Here is a 23,946-nt window from a genome sequence, read left to right on the forward strand (position 1 = left end):
TCATTCCCTTCAGTCCTCAGACCCCCAGCCTGCTAAGCTAAGCGGCAAGCTGATAGCTAAGCTTCAAAATCACTGAATCAGTCCCGAAGAGTTAATGCATTCCAAAGTACTTAATTTTCCCCTAGCGAGTCATCTGCTTATTGGTGGGAGATAGATGAGTAAGCAATCGTTTTCAACCCCACGGGGTAATTCTAGCACAGGGGAGCAAATAATCCAGAGGACACATGCACGGCAAAGCTTATTTATTGTGAAGCCAAGGAGGCAGACGGCAGTTTATTGACTCTTAGAGGACAAATCACGCTGTAATTGGGGTCATATATTTCTCCTGAACATGATAGGATTTCTTTTCTGGATTTCATAGTAAATATTTCAGGCAAAAGTCTTAAGTAGTAGATTGAAATGTTATTTGATTTGACACGTCACTTAGAGCTTCTATAAATTAGGAAAAATATTATCTCTTCAACTACAATTATAAACACCTTGAATCAGAAGGGTGCTTTCATCTTAATTAAAATACAAATGAATAAATCAGTCAACATACATGTATTGAATATACTCTATAGAGAAGTGCTGTCCTAGGCAGAATGGAGGATAGAAATGAGGGTCAGACATGATCCCTGACTTCACAGGTCTTAGAAAGTGATCATTTTATTCATATATTTAGCATTAGACATGTTTCATAAATAATTAAATTAATAGTGGTTTAAGAATTCCAATTGCTAGTTAAGAATCATATTAAGAAAAATAGCAACTTTCCAGAAATCATTATTTAATACTCTTTCAAGTCTAAGACTATTAGCCTTTTTCAAAATAGAAGTTAAAGTATGTTGTCTTCACAGTGAATTTAATGTATGAAAAATTTCATTCAAATGACATTATTTCTATTTAAAGTTTTGGTATAAAAATGCAGGGATCCCCAATTACGAATCAGTATTGGGCCCTGGCCTTTTAGGAACCAGTCCACACAGCAGGAGGTGGCGAAAACTCCGCCTCCCCTGCTGATCTCTGGAAAAATTGTCTTCCATGAAATCGGTGTCTGGTGCCAAAGAGGTTGGGGACTGCTGCAGTAATGTATGAAACCAATGCCAACTTCTGAAGAATACCTCTTTTTGGATCACTGCAACATTTTATCCTGTACTGGGGCCTCGGGATCAGTGAGAGTGATGTCTGATTCTTAAATACACTTAAAATACCAAACACACATGCCACCTGGACATTGTCTTGAACTGAATCCTAAAATAAAATGAAGTGACGTGTTCTTGTCAAACTCAGGTCTAGGTGCCGCCGGGCTACTGGACGACATTCCTCCAGACGGCCCTGGCCCTCCAGCAGACATCATTTTCTTTGTTTAAACTGAATCCGGCATCGTCCTTCCGGCTGCTGGACACCCACCAAGTGGAGAGAACTCTAAAAGCAGAAATGTAGAAAGAGGATAGAAGTTAAGGCACGTAAGCCAACAGTGTGGACCTAAGGTTTAATCAGGGTGATTGTTCCCGAAAGACAGAGTTTAGGTTTGTAAGGCTGGACGGGTTCACTTGATGAGTTCTCCATGGCGAGTATCAATTTTAGCCTTCTATTCAAGGGATGGATCTTCCCTGTAGCTCAGATAGTAAAGAATATTCCTGCAATGCAGGAGACCCGGGTTCGATCCCTGGGTTGGGAAGATCCTCTGGAGAAAGGAATGGGAATCCACTCCAGTATTCTTGCTTGGAAAATCCCATGGAGAGAGGAGCCTGGTGGGCCACAGTCTAGTCTATGGGGTTGCAAAGAGCCGGACACGACTGAGTGATTAAAACTACTATTCAAGGGACAGAAAAGGATGCAATCCCTTAATCTTTTTTAGAAATTTATTTTTAATTGAAGGATAATTGCTTTGCCATATTGTGTTGGTTTCTGCCATACATCAACATGAATTGGCCATAGGTATACATATGTCCCCTCCCCCTTGAGCCTCTTTCACACCTCCAACCCCATCCCTCCCCTCTAGGCTGTCACAGAGCACCGGTTTGAGCTCCCTGTGTCATACAGCAGATTTCCATTGGCTATCTACTTTACATATGGTAATGTGCATGTTTCCATGCTACTTTCTCCATTTGTCCCACCCTCTCTTTCCCCCCGCTGTGTCCACAAGTCTGTTCTCTATGTCTGCATCTCCTTTGCTGCCCTGCAAATAGGTTCATCAGTGTCAATCCCTTATTCTAATAGCAGCTTCTTCACAATTTCACATATCCCAAGGCTATGAGCCTAGGACTCACCCTTCACTTTAGCTGGGTGAAGAGGATACCACAAATAAAGCTCTTTCAATACATTTCTGGCCCCCAATATCTGACACCTCACTTATAATTGCTGAGTGAGACTTCTATGGCACATGTTACTGATGTTCATAAGACAATATGGTGTTGATGGTGCAAACCACTCTTATAGTGGACCTAAGATCAAAACTGTCCAAAAGGATATTCTGTGGGTACCAAATGTTCTGATAGGTTCTGTTACATCTGAGTTACGAACAAGGAGTGAATGGATGCGGGGGTGAGGGGAGGTCAGTTCATTGCAAATAAAGCAAAGAGATTGCTGAAGCTTAGGAGCTTGAATGAGAAAACCAACCTGTTCTGTCAACTTTGAGTGCTGGAGAAAGAAGAGGGGTGAGGAAGGAGGAGGGTGATCTAACTTAGATGATGAGTTTCTTCTGTCATGAGTTTGAATGCAATGGGGCACAGAAAGAGTTTCTCAGCAAGCGGATTCTTAGGTCAATTGATAGAATCAGTTGCAGAACTTGCACAGACTCTCTGAAATTGCAACTGTCCATCATTTTATGTGTATTCAGAAGTGTGTACTTTTCTAGTAGGGGGATCCATAGATCTTGTGAGATTTTTCTAAGAATCCATTCCCCTACTCCCAAAAGCACAGCAGAAGAAAACCAATCAGCCAAATAAAAACCTCACTCTGTTAGCAAAAAATGTGCTTGCTTTTGGGAAAGAACTGAAGTGGGTCTTCTTGTGAGTGCTCAAAATGAAATAGTTCCCATTGCCAGCATGTGGACACAACTGACCAATCACAGATCCTGGAAAGCTTTGCAAAGTTTCCTTATGGTTTGGTTCTTATTGGGAGAGAATTAAGATTAAATTATTTTCTTTAGCCTGAGGTAAAATAAAACTCTTACAAAAGTAAAATTGGAGATACCAGCATTTGATTTGGGGTACTGTGGCAAGAAAATTCCTTTGGGGGAGCTGGTTTCCAAGCCCCATGATCTTCCTTTGCACTTGATGACAAAGTGTCTGGAGCACACCCTGGTGACTCTCCCTCCCCTGCTGCAGTTTATAAGAGCCTGGTAATTGGAAGGTCATTGCCTATATTTTTTTATCACCTCCTTTCACAACTTAGTAAAATAATTTTAATTGATCCTTCTAAAATAAGAACTGTGAAATGAAATGTCCTTTGAGACGAGGATTCTCTCAGAGTTGTACTTTTTACAAACTGAGGTCACATCTATTTGCAAAATGTTCTTAGTAGGGTCAAAATAGAAAAAGGATGTATTTTAAAACAAACAAACAAAAAGTATAAAAATACTAGAATTCTTAGTGGGGAAGAAAGTGCTGGAAAAAACCCTGCTTAAGGATCTGGTCAAAATAACTGATCTCCAGTTTTATGTATCAATGGTTTGACATCCTTCTAATGTGAAAAGGCATTCCTGTGTCTTCTGACTGGTGGGAAAATAGTTAGATGCTGAGTCAGTCCTGGGCAATATCGCAACATTTAATTTGGAAGATCAGAAACTAGTATTTGGTGCCTGTAAATCCTGGCCCGGATCTTCATTTTGCCAACAAAACTGTACTCAGCTGAAAACCTTTGTGAAGGGTGTTTTGATTTCCCTTTCATCATTGAATTTTGAGAGCTCTTTATCACTGTTGCTTGTACTCAAAATAGAAGTGCAAACGAAATCGAGGCCAAGTGCTGAAATGTGCATATTTGTGAGCAATATAATATTTTCAGTGTCATTTATGCAGTTACAGAATTTCTGTTGAAATGTCACCCAGGAGTTTTATTTATCTCTCCATATATTAGCCCTTAGTATATCAAGAGTAAATCATAACACAAAATGCTATGTGAATAGCCCTGAGAGTGCAATCCTTAATTTCTGAGCTTCAGCCTCAGTTTAAATTAAATAACACCTTTTATCCAGAGTTTTCAAAGGGACATCCAAACACCTGGAATTAAATTGGACTTCCCCGTTTCCTTGGACAGTGGTCCTCAAAGTGTGGTGGCAGCAGCTCCCAGAACTTATCAGAAATACAAATTCTCAAGCCCTTTGCCGGATCTACTCATCAGGAGCTCTAGGGCTAGGGTCAAGGATTCTGTGTTCTAACAAGCCTCCTCCATCTCAGCTAATTCTGATGCTCACACCAGTTTGAGGGCCATTGGTTTAAGAGAACAGAACTACAGAAACACAAAGGAGTTAAATGATTGAGAGAGCCAGTGATCAGAGGTGGGGAAAGGTCATGGTCTTTACATTGCGGTTCACTGTTTCTACTGTCGGGTTAATTTCCTTCTATGTCATCGCTTCCAACTGGACTAAGGGCTATGACTCGTGGCTCATGGCTCACTTTTAGACACACAGACATGTTTTTCTAGGAAAACAAGCCTGACATCAATGCCATGTTTATTTTACCCAGATAAAAAGGTCAAAATTGATAATTCATTGAGGAGCTCCTAACAAATAAGTGGTGAAAACACTACTATTAGGTCCTGGCCTTGTGATAATGGGGAACACAGAATTAACTTAGAATTAAGGGAATATTTCTCAGTCTGCAGAAACAAACTGTTAAGATGAGCCTAAGTGAGGAGGTCAGTTAGCTCATACCCAGTAATTAAAACGAACGAGTTAGACTTTATCTCAAATTTGAAAGTCATGCTATTCAAAATTCTGAAAAGATTTACCTGTTTTGGCAATGGGTCCAGAAGACTACAGTCATAATAATAAAATATTAAAATAATACATATTTGAATCTCCAACAGAGCCAGCCACCTGAAAGAAAAAGAAAATAAAATTGGTGCTTGGTATTGAAAGATGTATATATATCTTCCAGTAAAGAATATGGGCTTCCCTGATGGCTTAAATGGTAAAGAATCCGCCTCCAATGCAGAAGACCCAGATTTGATCCCTGGGTTGGGAAGATCCCCTGGAGAAGGTCATGGCAACCCACTCCAGTAGTCTTGCTTGGAGAATCCCATGGACAGAGGAGCCTGGTGGGCTACAGTCCATGGGGTCACAAAGAGTCAGACATGACTGAGTGACTAACATTGAAGAATATCTATAACTACACATATTTCAGAGCAAATGTGCTCTTCCTTGCAATATAAACCTTCACTATTAAGAGGACAGAGTAAAGAAAAAACTTAACTCTTATTTTCTAATACTGTCTACTCCATACGGAAGTTGGGATGATTGCAGTGTTTTTAAATGTATATAAAATGCTTAGCCAGTGGAAGCATTTAATGAATGAGATTCCAGGTCTCTCCTCTAAGTTTTAGATTTGTCCTTTCCAATATGGTAGCTATTAGCTACATGAGGCTATTTAGATAAATTTAAATTTATCAAAATTAAAAATTTCAGCTCCTTAGTGGCATGAACCACACTTCAAGTGCTTAATGGCCATAAGTAGTTACTGTCCACCATATCGAACAACTCATATTTAGAACTTTTTTATGATCACAGAAAGTTCCATAGGACAATCCTGTAGGAATTACTGCCTAGATGTTCTGGAGGCACTTTAAATTTCCCATAACTGCCAATTTTTTTCTCTACTATAATCCTGCACTCAGGCTCCAAGCTTTTTGATCATACATCTCTGATAAGAAAATACTGCGCATACCCTACAACATATGAAGGCTCATTTATTTATAAATTATAGGTACTTCCCTGACCAGGGAAGTACCTCTGCGCTCCCCATGCAGGTGGCCCAGGTTCCAACCCTGGTCAGGGAACTACATCCCACATGCTGCAACTAAGGCCTACCACAGCCAAACAAATTTTTTTTTTTTTTAAATTGTATATACATACCATTGTACTAGTTTACTGTCGACTTTGTATACACAGAAATATAGAAATTTAAAAACTGAGAAAAGTGTAAATGGAATTCTGCCACTTTTCCTGGAATTCCCAGTGGGTTGCTTTGAGTTCTCCTCAGGGGAGGCAGACCATTTTAGAGGGAATGACCCCTAATAAGTATTAGTTCGACATCAGAAAACTGTATGCCATTGTAGAAACAAGACTCTCCATTACCCTTCCTGTACAGCTGGGCACCGAGGTTTCTGTTTTATCTTCCTAACGCTTCCCCAGTCCTTCTCCTTATCCCCTTAACTCTAGTCCCTCCACTGCTCCCACTGTAGGTCTTCACCATTTACTGATGTCCTGGATTCCTGAATCACCTGGGCTTTCAGGACCACTTTTCTCTACTTTTCCCTACTACTGAAGCGAACTTTCTAAAACAGAAATTTATTGCCATTTCCTCATTTTACACACATGTACTTAGTCACTCGGTCATGTCCGACTATCTGCAAGGCCATGGACTGCAGCCTGCCAGGCTCCTCTGTCCATGGAAAGTCTCCAGGCAAGAACACTAGAATAGAATCTTCTCCAGGAGATCTTCCCAACTCAGGGATCAAACCCAGGTCTCCCACACTGCAGGCAGATTCTTTACCATCTGAGCCACCAGGGATGCCCGAGAATACTGGAGTAGATAGCTTATCCCTTCTCCAGGGAATCTTCCTGACCCAGGAATTGAACCGGGGTCTCTTGCCTTGCAGGCAGATTCTTTACCAGCTGAGCTACCAGGGAAGCCCATTCCATTTGTCATTGCTTCTTATTTCCTTCTATATGCCACAGGAAACACTGCCAGCCATTGAAGACCTGTCTTCTACCAATTTCTCCAGCCTCCTCTCCCCCATAGCTCCTTCTTAAAATCCATGCTCTTGCCACACTGTATACTTCAGGTTCTCTGAATGGCAATGCCATCTTTTGCAAGCCCTTCTCTTCCCTGAGGCTCAGTTTCCTCTGGAAGCATTCCCCGACTGCTTGCTCCTGGGCTGAGGTGCCCTTCCTGCCCATTCTATGGCTCCCTGGGCACACTTTAGCCACTGCATCTACTGCACTGAATTGTGATTGTTTATTAGTATCTCTCTCCTGGGATTATATTGTTGGGCCTTAGCACAGGGCATAGGACTCTGCTAGTATCTAGTGTTGACTGATAAAATGAACGATGATGGAAGGAGACGCCTCCATAAAGCAGATTCAATTTCCTTATCTTTCCATCTTTTTCTGTTTCTGTGGCACTTTTAACATCCCTCAATTAACACCATTATCCTACAATCCCACCCTATTACACTTAATCTTCACGTCTGTCTCCCTTTATAGACTACAACCTTCACAAAAACAGGAAGCAGGTCTTATTTATCATTGAATCCTCAATGTTTGCTGATTGCATGAGTGGATGAATGAATATTAACGATATGCTATTTGTATCAGATAATTAGATTTATTTCCCACTGGTATTCTTAAAACATCTTGCCTATATTTCCATTTCAAATGAAATCTGGAGTGCTCCAGGTATTGTTAGATCATACCTGGATACATCAGTTCTTCATAAATATTTGTGATGTAAATTTAATTCTACCTATGAGCCTGGTGTGCCACAGTCCATGGGGCTGCAAAGAGTCAGACATGACTTAGAGGCCGAACAACAACAGCTTAGAAATGGTAACGATAATTCATTTCAATGGAGTGTCAATGTCTATGAAATAGAACAATTCAGTCTTTACTGATTTGGATCAAATTAAGTAGCAATTCCAAGAAAAAGCAATTTTGCTAATATGGAGGTTCAGAATTCCTCACAATTTTTTGTTAAGCTTCTAACAAATCAGATTGTCCATTTCTGGCCATGATGTTTGTCCTTGGGACATGAGCAGCCCATTATGGACACACCATATTTTCTTCCCTTAAAATACATCCATAATGTATAACTCTTAAATGAAGAAGATAGCATGAATCACAAACACTGTTTGGAAACTGTAGTGGTGTTTAATTGTTGTTGATTATTAATGCATGTAACTATCAATAATAAATACTTTGCATTATGGTTTTTTTAGAAAGAGATATATCCAACTATTTATTCTTCAGATTCTCTGCAGAATGACTGATTATCATCTTAACTTTGTGGGCATACTAAATACTTCATTTCTGTGTGACAAAAAGCCATTAGACAGTTTTGAACAAATTTGACTTAAGTTTTTAAAAAATCATTCTGGCTGCTACTTTGAGAATAAAATATAAGGTGATGGAAGAAGACTGATTTGGAAACAATTATAATCTTCCAGGCAACGGAAAACTTGGGCCTGAATGGACCAGGATGATGGAAATAGTAATGAGTCATGGTTAGTATCTGGATATACTTTGCAGGATAGGCTGATGGTTTGCATGACAGACGTGAAAGACTTAATAAAGGAGTCAAGGGGGATTCCAAGTTTTTGGCCTGAGGAAATACAAGGGTACAGCAATGGGGAAAGCTGAAGGAGGAGCAGGTTGAGGAGTTGTCATTCAGAGCTCACTTCTGGACCTGTTCAGTGCAGCTTGCTATTGACCAGTGCCTTGGAGACATCCAGTGGGGATGTTGAGTGACGACTAGGGATGAGCCTGGTGTTTGGGGGGATCCAGTCAGGGAGGGAGGTACAGAGATATAAATAGTCATCACTATTCAGACAATTATATAAAGCCAAGGCATAGGATGAAGTCATGTAGGGGATAGGTTAAACAAAAAAAAAAAAAAAAAATAAGAAATGCGAGGAGACAGCTGTGGGCAGTCCAAAATTTAGAGGTTAGAAAAGTGAGGAGGACCAGCAAAGGAATCTAAGAGGTAGCCAGAGGAGTAGGATAATGAAAAGAGTGATTATCTTTGAAGTCCAGTGAAGAAAGCATTTCAGGGAGGCCTGAGCTCCTTCAGACCTAATGGGAAAGGTTGACAATGAGCACTTGCAGGCGTGCTCAGTTGCTCAGTCATGTCAAACTCTTTAAGACACTTCAGCCTGCGAGGCTCCTCTGTCCATGGAATTTTCCAGGCAAGGATACTGGAGTGGAGCTGCCATTTCCTCCTCTGGGGGATCTTCCGGACCCAGGGATTGAACCCGTGTCTCCAGTAGCTCCTGCATTGGCACGTGGATTCTTTACCACTGAGCCACCTAGGAAGCCCATGGCAATGAGTACCCAGGTGTGAAAAGAAACATTAAAGTTCCTGCTCACATAAAACAGCCAATTCTTCTCAGTCCTCAGCTCCCTCTCTAGAAGTGACTTCGATAACAATCACTACACTGACAGTTTGCATTCAGCAGAATAAGCAGTGACTCCTCGATCTTTAGCAGCTGCCCAGCAGCACTAGAAAAAATGCTCGTTAATTCTGCATTTGTGAATTATAAAAGTTTTATAGGTTCTCCTTTATCCAAACAAATCCCATTTTCTTAGAAGTCTGTTTTTAGCCCCTTTCTAAGTTTAGCTTGCTGTGACCGAAGCACTCCTCTGAACTCAGCCCCATGGGGAAAGAGTGTCTGGTACCCCTCCTCTCCAGTCCCTGGAGGAGACGCACTGTGATAATAAAGACTGTGGACTATTTGATGGGGAGGGGGGGCTGCTGCAGGGAAGAAGGCCCTCAGATCCCTGCAGAAGGTACGGTGATGAGAGATGGAGCCAGAAGAACAGGAGGAACTGAGGAACAGGCCTGCCGAGGGACGTGAATGTGTCAGGTGCTGGTGCTGGGTCCTTTGACCCTGAAAGTATAACAGACCTGGTGAATAAACTATACTGAAAAGTGATACTTCTATGTGAAAATGGAGGCTCTTTAAACATTATCACACATAAGAGGCCCTCCACGAATACTTCCTCTATTATGCAAATATGTAAACAAGAAATAGTTCATATGCTATTTAAGAGCACAAATTGGACTATTTTAGAAACACTATGGATATTTTGATTAGAAATAGAACTAATGTTTATTAGTTCATTAAGATAGGTTTCCACTGAACCCGTAAGCATTTCCTGAACTAATTTTAGTCTCTGTGACATTCTTAAAAATCATAAAACTAAATTTCCTTAGGGTAAAACTATAATTTAGGTTTTTCACCAACTGATACTGTGAGCATTACTGAGGCTTTAAAATTTTTCTTCTTTTATTATTGAGGGTAAGCTAGTTCAGTTATTAAATTAGCATTAGGTATTGAAATAGTATAAATATTGATATCATATTTGCTATAATTTCTAAACATTCTGATATTTTAAAGAAAAAGATGAGTTAATAAAATAGGTAATAAAATGATATGTGCTAAAACTCTTTTCTCCAAGTATTTGGATATTCTAGCAGAATTACTACCTCAGTTATTCACTAAATGAAGTCAATTTTTTTTGAAATGGCAAAAAGCAATTTGTGTTTACAAGCCTTTACCCTGTTACCGAATTTTGTTTCGATGCCTATGACATTAAAGGTTTTTACTCCAAAGAAAGAGAGCTTCATAAATCCATATTTTTACAAAAGCTCTTCAGAAGGAAGTTGAGCTATGCTCATGCTAGGAATGTTTTCTTAATACTTCTAATGTCAAAACAGTGAAAGTAATGAGGCATATTATTTATAACAGATTTATTTTTTACACTTGCAAGAACCACATTACACATCTACAAATAAAGCTCATTAAAATATAAACATGTTGAAAATTCCTTAAATACTGAGTACTTGCGTGTTTTCCCCACTTGTAAATAAATGCTCAAGGAGACCTACACAAACATTGAGCACACAGAGCCCTACGAAACCCAGACTCAACGATCACACTAGTAACGCACACGGAGAGATGGGAAAGGTAACAAATAAAGGTGGAGACAAGGGCTATGGGGATCTGGGGACTGCAGCGAGCACTGTGGCCTGGAGTGATCAACTCCTGATGGAGGTGATGCGTGAGCTAGTCCTGGAGAGAAGGACAGGCTTTGACAAATAGACAAGTTGCGTGGGGCATTCCAGACCCAGGAGAGAACAGAAGTCAGAAGAGGAGTGGGTACAGTCGTCAGGGGACAACTGGTAGACTGTCTAGAGTGGGCGCTCCTAGACGTTCAGAAAGAAGTATCTGTGTCAGATTCTGAAGAGTCTGGCGTTCTAGGCTGATGGGTTTGGCCAGTAGGCAGTGATGCCCAGTTTTAACAAGAAAGTAACAACTTAGAGCTGATTATTTAAGGAAAAGTCATCTGCATGTGCTGGGTAAGACAGATTGCAAGAAGAGATAATGGGGGAGGAGGAGAAGAAAACCATGACATCTCCTGGGACAAGACGGCCTAGGTTAGGAGGTGGGAGTGGACGCAGCAGACTGAAAAGAGGGAGCGGTAAAGGGTGACTCTAGGAGCCGAGTGTCTAGGAGATCAGCGATACAGAGAAGAGGAACAAGGAGTCCAGAGGGAACGCTAGGGTTAGCAGTAACCCATGATTTTCATTTTAGATGTCTTGATTTTGAGACTGAATCCCTCTCTTCCTTTTTAAAAGAAAATCTCTCTTTTTTTCCTACTAGAAGTCACTGTGGGCAGTGCCAGCATGGGCTGGAAAACTGCCACTGTTGCCAGGAGCAGGGGCTCTGAAGTATATTCCAAGTTGCTACCAGCTGCAGCTTATGAAAATAGAATGATCTTGCCCTGGAATTCAGAGAAGGCAGCATACAGACATACTTTCACAGGCATCCTTCATTGAAGCAGGGCTGGTCAAGTTAAAGGGGAAGTACTTTTCCCACACCCTCATTCCCTCTAAGAAATCTTACAGGAAAATGAAAACCATTTGGTGACAGGAGGCAAAATTATCTAGACCAAGGTTTCTCACACTTCAGGATGCATCGGAATCACATGGAAGACTTGTTCAAACCCACGTCACATGGACACCCCCCGCCATGTTTCTGACTTAGTAGATCTGGGGATGGGCCACCCAATTTTCACTTTTTACAAGTTTCCACGTAACGTTGTTACTAGTGGTATGGGGATCATTTTTTAGAATCATTATCAGATGAACATGATCAAGCAGAAAGGGGAAAATATGTTAAAAGCTGTAGTTTACCCTGGGGGACGGGTTGGGAAGGGAGGTAGGACGGGGGTTCTGGATGGAGAACACGTGTGCGCCCGTGGCTGATTCATGTCAATGTATGGCAAAACCCACTACAATCCTGTAAAGTAATTCAGTTCAGTTCAGTTCAGTCGCTCAGTCGTGTCCAAGTAATTAGCCTCCAATTAAAATAAATAAATAAATTTTTTAAAAAAAATGTAGTTTATCAAATCTTTTAGTTTTAGCACATAAAATTAAAATGACCAAGCATACCTCAGCTACACAGGAAACATTATGCCTGGGGTACCAAACTTTTGATTGGGAATGATGGCGTGGGCAAAATCTGGAAGAGTGAGCAGACAGATGGTGATATTAAATAAGGCGAAATAAATCCAGAATAAAATGAGAAGAATCGGATTAGGGTAAACTGGAAGTGAAGGAAAAGAAGAAAACATGAAAAACAGAAAAGAAGGGAATGGGACATATTTAAATGGAGGAAAGGAGGAGAGAAAGCAGAGAACCTCAGAGCTTCCTGACTTGAGACACTGTTTTATATTTCATTGGGGAGATGAAAATCAGATCCTAGTGGGAGTACAGTCTCTGAGGCCACTGGTTTTCAGAGCTGCAGCCAGGATTATTTTAACAGTGATCCTGCTAGAAGAAAAACTCTTATATGTAGGAACTGTGAGTTAGACATTTGATACCTCTTTCTAAACTTTCTTATTCAACGAAAGGACGAAGGAATACTACTGACTTCATGAAGATTAACTACTCACCAAATAGAAATGATCTTGTGCTATAGTTTAAATTCCAGACCCTCCAGGAAAAAATTAAGAAGTGACATTTGTTTTTGTTTTCTTTAGTGATATACCCACCTTAAATGAAACTCAATCCCCTAAGAAGTCCAAGCTATTTAGAAAGCTACTAACTCATGTGGTTCAGTTCAGTTCAGTTCAGTCGCTCAGTCGTGTCCGACTCTCCGCGACCCCATGAATCACAGCACGCCAGGCCTCCTGTCCATCACCAACTCCCGGAGTTCACTCAAACTCATGTCCACAGAGTTGGTGATGCCATCCAGCCATCTCATTCTCTGTCGTTCCCTTCTCCTCCCGCCCCCAACTTTTCCCAGCATCAGAGTCTTTTCCAGTGAGTCAACTCATCGCATGAGGTGGCCAAAGTATTGCAGTTTCAGCTTTAGCATCAGTCCTTCCAACGAACACCCAGGATCGATCTCCCTTAGAATGGACTGATTGGATCTCCCTGCTGTACAAGGGACTCTCAAGAGTCTTCTCCAACACCACAGTTCAAAAGCATCAATTCTTCGGCGATCAGCTTTCTTCACAGTCCAACTCTCACATCCATACATGACCACAGGAAAAGTGGTTAGTACATGTTAATATGATATGCCATGGAGTTAAATAGATCTTGAAAGAAAGCTTTTGCTCTTAAGGAAATTATAGATTACTTAGAATGCATTTGGAGCTTCTCTTGTGGCTGCAATGTGGGAGAATCTGCCTACAATGTGGGAGACCTGGGTTCAATCCCTGGGTTGGAAAGATCCCCTGGAAAAAGGAAAGGCTACCCAATCCAGTATTCTGGCTTGGAGAATTCCACGGACTGGATGACAGTATGGTCAATGGGGTCGCAAAGAGTCGGACATGACCGAGTGACTTTCACTCACAGGATGCTTTTGGTTGCAAGTGACAGAATATCCACAACAGGCTGGTTTCTGTATGGAAGGGATTGTATCACTTTATGCACCTAAAAAATCTAGAGCTGGTGCTGGTCTCAGGCAGAGATCACTCCAACAGTTCAATGACGTAACCATGGAGCCAGTTAGCCTCTGTGGCTCTGCTCTATGGCACCAACTCCATCCTGGTTTTGGAGTTTCAAAATAGGTGCTGACAGTTTCTGGGGCCAAGTGCTTCTTTATTCACATCCTACAGGGAATGATTATTTCTGATCCAGAAGTCTCAATAGAAACTTTCACTTGGTAGTTAACTGTATCACTTAAAACACAAGGCAAGACTAAAATCGATCACTATGGGAGGGGAGGCAGGGCAAAGGGAAGGGATGTGGGGATCGGTTTAGGGAACATTGCTTCATCACTACAGAGCTGGGGGTGGAAAAAGCACCTCAGCATCCCATGAATCTAGGAAGCTAGAAAATCTAGGAAAACTAGCGCAATTAGCAGGCGAGAAGGAAATAGTCAATGATGGGGAGATAAAGAATGGATTTAAGTATAACTGAACCACTGTGCTGAAGCCTGAAATTAACACAACATTGTAAATCAAGCATATGCCAATATAAAGTAAAAGTTTAATTAAAAAAATAACCCATGGGCAATATTGTGATATAGCATAGCTTTAATTCCAGTTCTCTTTTCCTAGGAATTAAAACTTCTTTCTGATCAAGAGAGTGACCTAACTTATTAAAGAGCAGCAGTTCAGTTTAATGAGGGGAGAAAGCCCATGGGGGGAAAAAAGTGATGGGGAGATACCCAGCCCAAAGCGGCCTTTCTTTCTCTCCAACAGATACAAATCCTGTGCAGGTGTTCAGTGCATCACGGAGGGGCCAGCAATCTGTTTGGTAAACAAAAGGAAAAGAGGGTCCTTGCTGGCATTTTTGGAGCAGAAATGAACACATGAGAATGTTTTATTTTGGAAGCACTTTGACTTAAGTATCAAAAATCACTCTGGAGTTTGCTGCTCCTGTTCTTGACAGACTTAAATCTTAGCTGCATAGAAGTGTCAGAATGAAATGGTTGGGGAAGTAATGACTGCAATTTCGCCAATGGTTTCTGTGCCCCTTTGAGTCAGTGCTCTTCAGTAAAGCAGAAAGGAGAGAGAAGCGTGGCTGGAAGTTAATAAGGGACCTGGCCGCCTCGCTCAGGCTTGCAGGTAACCACATCCGCTCTTCCCACTCCCGGCCCTTTCTGCACCTCCTCCAGGAAACATGCACAGCCACAGTGAAAACGGAAACAAGCATATAAGTAAATCCAGCTCATTCAGTTCCATTTACCAACTGGAGTGGACAGGATGCATTTGTTTATGTAACAAATTCCCTAGAATGAATTGAACTTGCAACTTCTCATGAAATCCAGAGCTACTGGGGTTCCCCACTCCTCAAAAGCAATTGGCTATCCTCTAAGAGGTTAAGAAGCAACAGTTAGAACCAGACATGGATCAACGGACTGGTTCCAAATTGGGAAAGGAGTACATCAGCATCAAGGCTGTAGACTGTCACCCTGCTTATTTAACTTATATGCAGAGTACATCATGAGAAACTCTGGGCTGGATGAAGCACAAGCGGGAATTGAGATTGCCAGGAGCAATATCAATAACCTCTGATATGCAGATGACACCACCCTTACGCCAGAAAGCAAAGATCAACTAAAAAGCCTCTTGATGAAAGTGAAAGAGGAGAGTGAAAAAGTTGGCTTAAAACTCAACATTCAGAAAAAAACTAAAATCATGGCATCCAGTCCCATCACTTCATGGCAAATAGATGGGGAAACAATGAAAACAGTGACAAACTTTATTTTCTTGGGCTCCAAAATCACTGCAGATGGTGACTGCAGCCATGAAATTAAAAGAGGCTTGCTCCTTGGAAGAAAAGTTATGACCAACCTAAACAGCATATTAAAAAGCAGAAACATTACTTTGCCAACAAAGGTCCTAGTCAGAACTATGTTTTTTTTCAGCAGTCATGTATGGATGTGAGAGTTGGACTATAAAGAAAGCTGAGCGCCGAAGAATTGATGTTTTTGAACTGTGGTGTTGGAGAAGACTCTTGAGAATCCCTTGGACTGCAAGAAGATCAAACCAGTCAATCCTAAAGGAAATCAGTCCTGAATATTCACTGAAAGGACTGATGCTGAAGCTGAAGCTCTAATATTTTGGCCACCTAATGTGAAGAGCCAACTCAATGAAAAAGACCCTGATGCTGGGTCTTTCTTTCACTTTCTGATGCTGGGAAAGATTAAAGGCAGGAGAAGGGGATGACAGAGAAGGAGACAGTTAGAAAGTGAAGTCACTCAGTCATGTCTGACTCTTTGCAACCCCATGGACTGGCCTACCAGGCTCCTCTATCCATGGGATTTTCCAGGCAAGAGTACTGGAGTGGGTTGCCATTTCCTTCTCCAGGGGATCTTCCTGACCCAGGGATCGAACCCAGGTCTCCCATGTTGCAGGCAGACGCTTTACCCTCTAAGCCACCAGGGAAGTCCAAGATGGTTAGACAGCATCACCAACTCAATGGACATGAGTTTGAGAAAGCTCCAGAAGATGGTGAAGAACAGGGAAGCCTGGCCTGCTGCAATTCATGGGGCTGCAAAGAGTCAGACACGACTGAGTGATTGAACAACAACAGCATCCTCTAAGCATGAAAAGGGGGAAAGCTACTTATAGCACTTCTCAAATTCAAGATTGCCCAAAGATATTGTACTGAACAAGGCACAATTATTAAAATTACATTCAAGTGAAAGTCGCTCAGTCATGTCCGACTGTTTGCGACCCCATGGACTACACCGTCCGTGAAATTCTCCAGAATACTAGAGTGGGTAGCCTTTCCCTTCTCCAGGGATTTTCCCAACCCAGGGATCAAACCCAGGCCTCCCGCATTGCAGCTGGGTTCTTTACCAACTGAGCCATCAGGGAAGTCCCCCCGCACACACACACAAATTGCATTATCATTCATATAATAAACACATAGAAACAACTGTACCAGAGCTTCACCAACCCCAAATACAGAGCTGCCTTGCTACCACTGACATATAGGCACATTACATTCCTAGGAGCACTTAGCTTTTTGTTCCCCTCAGCGTTTGATACCACTCCCTTTCAGGCAGGTATGCTTTCTTTGGTGCAGTTTCTTGATTATTCTCATCTAGTCCCCAAAGCCTTTTTCAATGCTCCTTCCTCTGAACTCCTATGGCATTTACGATATAGATGAATCACCTGGCATTTCTCTTATGCCATCTTATGCTGTTAAGTAAGTTTCTCATGTTGCTATGTCTCATCTCTCCAACTGTATTATAAGCAGTTTAGGAATGCTATGTGTCTTTGAATCTCTCCAGTGTCTTGAGGTGTCTTGAGTTAGACTATAAGCTCCTTGAAAAAGGGGACTTCGTCCATTATTTTGTTTTCCAAGGTAACTCCTGGAACTCTACCCAGACATATAGTATACAATTGATGACTACTGATTGAATGAAGGATAATCACATGAATACTAGGTGTCCGAGAGATAACAGCAATGTGCTCAGTCTCTCAGTTGTGTCTGACTCTTTGCAACCCCATGAACTGTAGCCCCAGGCTCCTCTGTCCATGGGGATTCTCCAGGCAAGAATACTGGAGCGAGTTGCCATGCCCTCCTCCAGGGGATCTTCCCAAACCAGGGATCGAACCCAGGTCTCCTGCATTGCAGGTGGATTCTTTACTGTCTGAGCCACCACAGAAGCCCAAGAATACTGGAGTGGGTAGCCTATCCCTTCTCCAGGGGAACTTCCCGACCCAGGAATCTAATCTACTATCAGCTGGACCTATGTTTGAATTAATTTTCCAATAGTGATGTGATTTTCATTAGTAATTCAAGATAAGTCCATGACTTTGTGACCTAGCACTGCCTGCCCTGGGACACATGAAAAACCCAAATATACACAGAAAGTAGAAATCACAGTTTCTCTTCCCCAGAAGTCCATGCTTCATTTCCATGTCTCAAGTACTGCAGCCTTCCTCTTATTACACCCTTTTCTTATCCAAGCATGCCTTTGTAAGGGGGGGTGGTAATCTTGCCAAAGATCAGAGCTATTGTTTTACACTGGAATTTAACCCATATCAATTAGCACAATGACACAGTCCACGGGGATCCTCTTGCAGGGATGGACACCAAGGGCAAACAGGACTTTTGGCTTTGATGTGCATTCCAAGGGATGGGTATGGCAGGCACATCCCTTTCTGCTAAGATCATCTACTCTCAGAGACACCCACTTGACACTGGAAATCCCCCATCCTACTCCTCCATCGAAATTAACAGTTCAATAGGAAAATGTCCATTCTTCATTTTGTATGCTACTATGGCTGGTACAGTCTAGAAGTTCACGTGTTTTCTCCTGTTTGTTTTTCTGCAAAATCGCTAGACTTCTCCAGCAGGAGATTTATTTGGGAAAAATTCCCTTCCACTGCAGAAACGTGTCTCACCAGGGATTCACCCTCTAAGTGTATTTTCTGAACTCCTGTCTTTCAAGGAGGAACTCTAGTTCTTCCATTCTGCTTTTTGGTTGGCGGCTGATGGCAGCATCAAGTTCTTACTCAGTGTTCACTTGGGAGAGGGGCTCTTCTGGCTTGGTGGCCTAAACCCCAAGGGGTGACAGCTGCAAGGCCACAGTGTTTTCTTGACAAACGTTGATCATCACCTAATCCACAGGCAAATTTATCTGACTCACTGAGTATTTGGTACATGAGAAAATAAACTGGCTCGAGGCATACAAAATAGAATGGGTGCCTTTTCCAGGGATTATACTAAGGTTTTGTGGGATTACATTTGTAGTGTAAAGATCTTTCTTGGCACACACTGTCCAAATGAAGTCATTTGCCTTCATGAACAATTTTCTGGTTTTTGCTTTTTTTTTTTTTTTAATGTTTTATGGGTTGGCTGTTTAAAATAATAACAGAAAAATCATGGACTATTAAAAACAGGAACTTAATAGAAAACTAAATAAACTAAGTTGGTTTTTTAAAATTAAGTCATATTTATTCAACATTCATATTCAGCCTACAGATTTTGGTTATACGATATATATTTTGCTGTACTTTGCACTCAAAAGTTTTTGAAGGAAAACCCAACATCTTGTCTCCCAAACTGCCCCTGTTCCTAATTTCTCTATTTCTATCATCTCTTCCAGTCACGTAGATTCAAAGCCACCATCCTCCTCAAATCCTCCCTCTCAGCTGAACACCATTTCTAATCATTTTCCAAATCTGATAGATTCGACCACTTCATGTCTCTAAGATGGAATGTTAGCATGACCTTATAACCTAAGACATGCCCCACTTGAGTCTGCTCTACCCAAATCTTTGTAATACATCATTGGACCAATGTACCTTTTCAATCTGTCTTCTAGTCACTACTGGCCCCAGTAATAGTAAAACCATAACCCCTAACCCACATACGCTTGACCAAATGACCCTTTGCTTACAGCTTCCTCTGTCCGGAAGTGCATCTAACTCTTCAAAGGATTTTCTCCCCAGAAAACTGTCTAAGATCACCCAGATCAGATACACCCTCCCTTGAATCTCCACAGCGTGATGCTTGGTCATCGCTCATCCTTTGTTCCTTGCAGTTATTTGTGAACTTGATATATTCTCCTCACCTTCTCTAGATGTCATCTCCTGAGGATTGAGAATATGTCTTACTCTTGCCCAAAGCTTCTGCAGTACCCACTGCAGAACATACAGTATGAGCTTAGTGCATTGAAAAACAGTTTCTGAATAAATAATATACTATTGATTGAGCTGAAATGTGATGGCCCCACTATTGGACCCATTGCTATCAAACTCAGGCAAATGTCTGCCAGCCTCAAAAGATATCACAGTAAGATTGTAATAGCCTCTCTTAGAAACCATAGTCATCAGTTAATCCTTGACCATTGGCCCACATTATATGCTGCATGGCAAAGCATTTCAGTCCTTGGTTTAAACTACTCGTTGCTCAATTTTAAAGATGCTTATGATAAAATCTTTAGGCACAACTAGCAATATATATAAAGGGACTGAAAAAAAGCATTAGCTAATGTTTTTAAAAGACCTACTCTTATAACATTGATATTAGTAGATGACAAAAATAATAAATGTTATTGGTCTAAGAACTGCTTTTCTAAAGTAAAACTAATATTAGAGGAAGGGTGAGCTTCATGGAGTTTTGTCGTTATTATTGTTTTTCTTTGTTATACTATTCTCTTACAGTATCTGACACTCAATTATAATGTTCAACTTTGGAGTTTCTTTGGTGGGCAAGTGATCATGCTTTCAGGTCTAACCAATGAAACCTCCAACTCAAACTGCCTTAAAAAATAGTGAACATTTATCACATATATATTACATATAATATATATTATTTATAAAGATAAAAATATTTATTATCTCTCATAAGAGTAAGTAGAGTAGCTCCTCAATACTGATGATTCAGTGACACGTGACATCTCACGGACCAGGCTTTTCCCATATTTCTCTGTGTCCACACACTCCACACCATCCTAAAGCTTATTTCTCTTGAACTTGCTCTTAGCAACAACTGGAGCTACCTGCTTGCTTGTTCACCTCTAGTGGGAGAGGACAGAGGGGGCCTCTCTCCTATGCAAAGAAGAAAATTGTCTCTCCCTTCAATCTGATTGACCAATTTAGGAAGACAAGGCTAATTATAACCATTTTGGTGGTGGTGGTGGTGGTTTAGTTGCTAAGTCATGTCCAGCTCTTGCGACCCCATGGATTCTAGCCCTCCAGGCCCGTCTGTCCATGAGATTCTCCAGGCAAGGATACTGGAGTGGGTTGCCATTCCCTTCTCCAGGGAATCTTCCCTACCCAGGAATCAAACCTGGGTCTCCTGCATTGCAGGCAGATTCTTCACCAACTGAGCTACAGCAAAAAGCAAGTTGGTATTATAAAACATATAACAAAGGAGGAGTTGAATGGATGCTGTTGAGTAAGTCATAATCACAAATATGGATTGGTTTAATTATATTCAAACAATGAAGATGAGTGCCTTAAGTGAAAAACTACAATATTTTGAATATAGAATTTTTAAACGATTTGTATGTTCACTGAGTGAGATTTTGTTATAAACATGTATCTACATTTCTCCAACAGAACCATCTCCAATGAGGAAATGGTATTTATTCGATGTCGGCTATACGTTTTAAAAGGTCAGGGACCATGTCTATCTTTCTCCATGCTCTATTCCTAATGCTTAGTACAGGGCCTGCTACAGGTGAGATGTTCAAAAAGGCTTCTTCTTAAATAAACAATCCTGGGTGTTCATTGGAGGGACTGATGCTAAAGCTGAAACTGCAATACTTTGGCCACCTCATGCGACGAGTTGACTCACTGGAAAAGACTCTGATGCTGGGAAAGGTTGGGGGCGGGAGGAGAGGGGGACGACGGAGAATGAGATGGCTGGATGGCATCACCGACTCTGTGGACATGAGTTTGAGTGTACTCCGGGAGTTGGTGATGGACAGGGAAGCCTGGTGTGCTGTGATTCATGGGGTCGCGGAGAGTCGGACACGACTGAGCGATTGAACTGAACTGAACTGAACTGAACTTGCACTAGAACAGGGCATCACACTGAACAGTCAGCCTGGGTACCATATTAATTTAACTCTAAAAGACATCAAAGGCAGGTTATTATAGAACCAAACGAATTCAATAAACAAAAACCACCTAATAAGTTGCTGTGATGCTCCAAGTTAAAGATGTTCTGTAACCCCAGAAAATGTCCATCATAACACTGTTATGGACATATCAAGAAATACTGATACTTCTGTCTTTATCTTTGCTTCCCAGGTGGCTCAGTAGTAAAGAATCTGCCTGCCAATACAGAAGATGCAGGAGAATTAGTTCATTCCCTGGGGCAGGAAGATCTCCTGGAGAAGGAAATGCAACCTACTCCAGAATTCTTGCCTGGAAAAATTCGTGGACAGAGGAACCCAGTGGGCTACAGTCCATGGGTTGCAAAGGGTTGGACATGACTGAGCACACACGCACACTATCTTTATCTTTAAAAAAGAAGTCAAAGCACTTCAAATCATCCTTATAGGAAAGCTGAGCATTTGAAACACAAACCCAGCTTTCATCTGGCAGCTGCAACTGTAATATTTAATTCTATCAGAAACCACTGCAGACATTCCCAGAAAGACATCACACAATACGATGGGCCAACCAAAGAGAATGTGATCTCCTAGATTTCCTTTAGTTTAGATAATAGAGAAAAGAGGGATTAAGCCAAAGCTTTCCCCCTCTGAGCCCTCATCTTTCTGCAGACTTTCTGGATAAATGTGACCCAGCTGTCACACTGACCTTCCAGGACACTGGTACTTCCCACTCCCAAATGCCATGAAGCAGTCCAAGAAAGCATGCTTCTCTAAATTTGCCTTTTTCCAACGTTCCTGTGGGAAGAAAGCATTTTTTTTTTCCAAATCAGTCTTATATAAATAAGCTTAACTTTATTTCTCTAAGCTAAAAATGATCTTGTACAGCTAATCCTTGCATATAAAGTTGCAGGGTTGTTGGTCATTTTTTCCAACCTGTTATTAATATCAGCCACCATTATGTTTTTGGAATGAGAACTAATAAATAAAAAGGTTTAAAAAAGAAATTTTGTTAAGTGGCACATGTAAATGATAATGTAAATCAACCACAGAATTGACCTCAGAAGAGGAAGAATATTTATAATAAGGCCTCAGGCTGAAACATAAAATTGCCCTTGGTAATAAATTTAGCAAGGAGACACCGACAGCTCTCCCAGTTGGAGAAAGCTTGGTGTGTAGAATGAATACATCTGGATGCCATTTTTGACAGTTTCACCTAAAGGCAGAGAGTGGACTAAATGACCTCTTAAAATTCTATTTTGCACTGTAATTCCTCAATTCTAAGAAACAGCAGAACACAGATTTAATTTGCTTCATTTTTATTTTTTGTACTCCATGGAAACCAATAACAGAAGCAGTTGCCTGAAGAACATGAAATAAGGCTTCTATCAGAATCAAGCATATTTATTTTGCCATGTCCTGCTCGTTTCAGATAAAAATTTCTTTTAAAATTGGTGAAGCTTATTCCAAAAATTTTTCTGATTTGTAAATGTTATACCACTTATATTACAAATGTAATCTGTGCTTCATAGCTTTAGTTACTAGAGAGGAATATGACTTCCTAATGCTAATAGCCCTAGTTGATTTATGAATTCATACTCTCAGCATAAAGAGGAAATCCAAGGACAATGTACATGGAAAGAGAAAACTTACAGGCTTGAACAGGTCAGGTTCAGGAAAATACTTTGGATTTCGATGTAGCCAAAATGGAGACAACATCAATAAGTCACCAGAAGGAACAGTGTAATTCTACAACAGAAAAATCAGTTCCAAGTCATGTTTTGAAGTTTGCTTTAATGAGATCTTGGGTCATTAAAATTCATCCTACAACCAAATTTGAGAGAGGACATATCCATGGTATGATGGTAAGACAATCTCTTTCCTGGATTGCTCACTTCTATTTTCCAATGTAGGCAATAACTGATTTCTAATACTGATGATTAGTTAAACATACATATATCTTTGGTTACATGGGGAAAGATAGTAGATAAATGTGAAATTTTTAGTATTTATTAGTTTCAGTTCAGTTCAGTCGCTCAGTTGTATCCGACTCTTTGCGACCCCATGAACCACAGCATGCCAGGCCTCCCTGTCCATCACCAACTGCCGGAGTCTACCCAAACCCATGTCCATTGAGTCAGTGATGCCATCCAACCATCTCATCCTCTGTTGTCCCCTTCTCCTCCCGCCTTCAATCTTTCTCAACATCAGGGTCTTTTCAAATGAGTCAGTTCTTTGCATCAGGTGCAGAAGTACTGGAGTTTCAGCTTCAGCATCAGTCCTTCCAATAAACATCCAGGACTGATCTCCTTTAGGATGGACTGGTTGGATCTCTTTGCAGTCCAAGGGACTCTCAAGAGTCTTCTCCAACACCACAATTCAAAAGCATCAATTCTTCGGCGCTCAGCTTTCTTTATGGTCCAACTCTTACATCCATACATGACCACTGGAAAAACCATAGCCTTGACTAGACAGACCTTT

At 41.1% G+C, this 23,946-nt stretch overlaps 1 protein-coding gene across 1 annotated transcript in view; it reads right to left on the reverse strand.

Moving 5' to 3' along the window:
- Positions 1 to 235: 235 nt before the first annotated feature.
- CYP39A1 (cytochrome P450 family 39 subfamily A member 1) overlaps positions 236 to 23,946 on the reverse strand; it is an 88,128-nt gene continuing 64,417 nt past the window's right edge. Inside the window, exons 9-12 of the mRNA XM_055407080.2 lie at positions 23,119 to 23,214; positions 22,175 to 22,263; positions 4,936 to 5,023; positions 236 to 1,407 (exon numbers count right to left, since the gene is read on the reverse strand). Of these exons, the coding sequence (XP_055263055.2) occupies positions 1,336 to 1,407; positions 4,936 to 5,023; positions 22,175 to 22,263; positions 23,119 to 23,214 (345 nt within the window). The 3' untranslated portion in view covers positions 236 to 1,335. The remainder of the gene's footprint in view (positions 1,408 to 4,935; positions 5,024 to 22,174; positions 22,264 to 23,118; positions 23,215 to 23,946) is intronic.

The sequence above is a fragment of the Moschus berezovskii genome, chromosome 23 (genome assembly GCF_049115385.1).
Source record: "Moschus berezovskii isolate FMDL1 chromosome 23, NW_MosBer_1.0, whole genome shotgun sequence".
NCBI lineage: Eukaryota > Metazoa > Chordata > Mammalia > Artiodactyla > Moschidae > Moschus > Moschus berezovskii.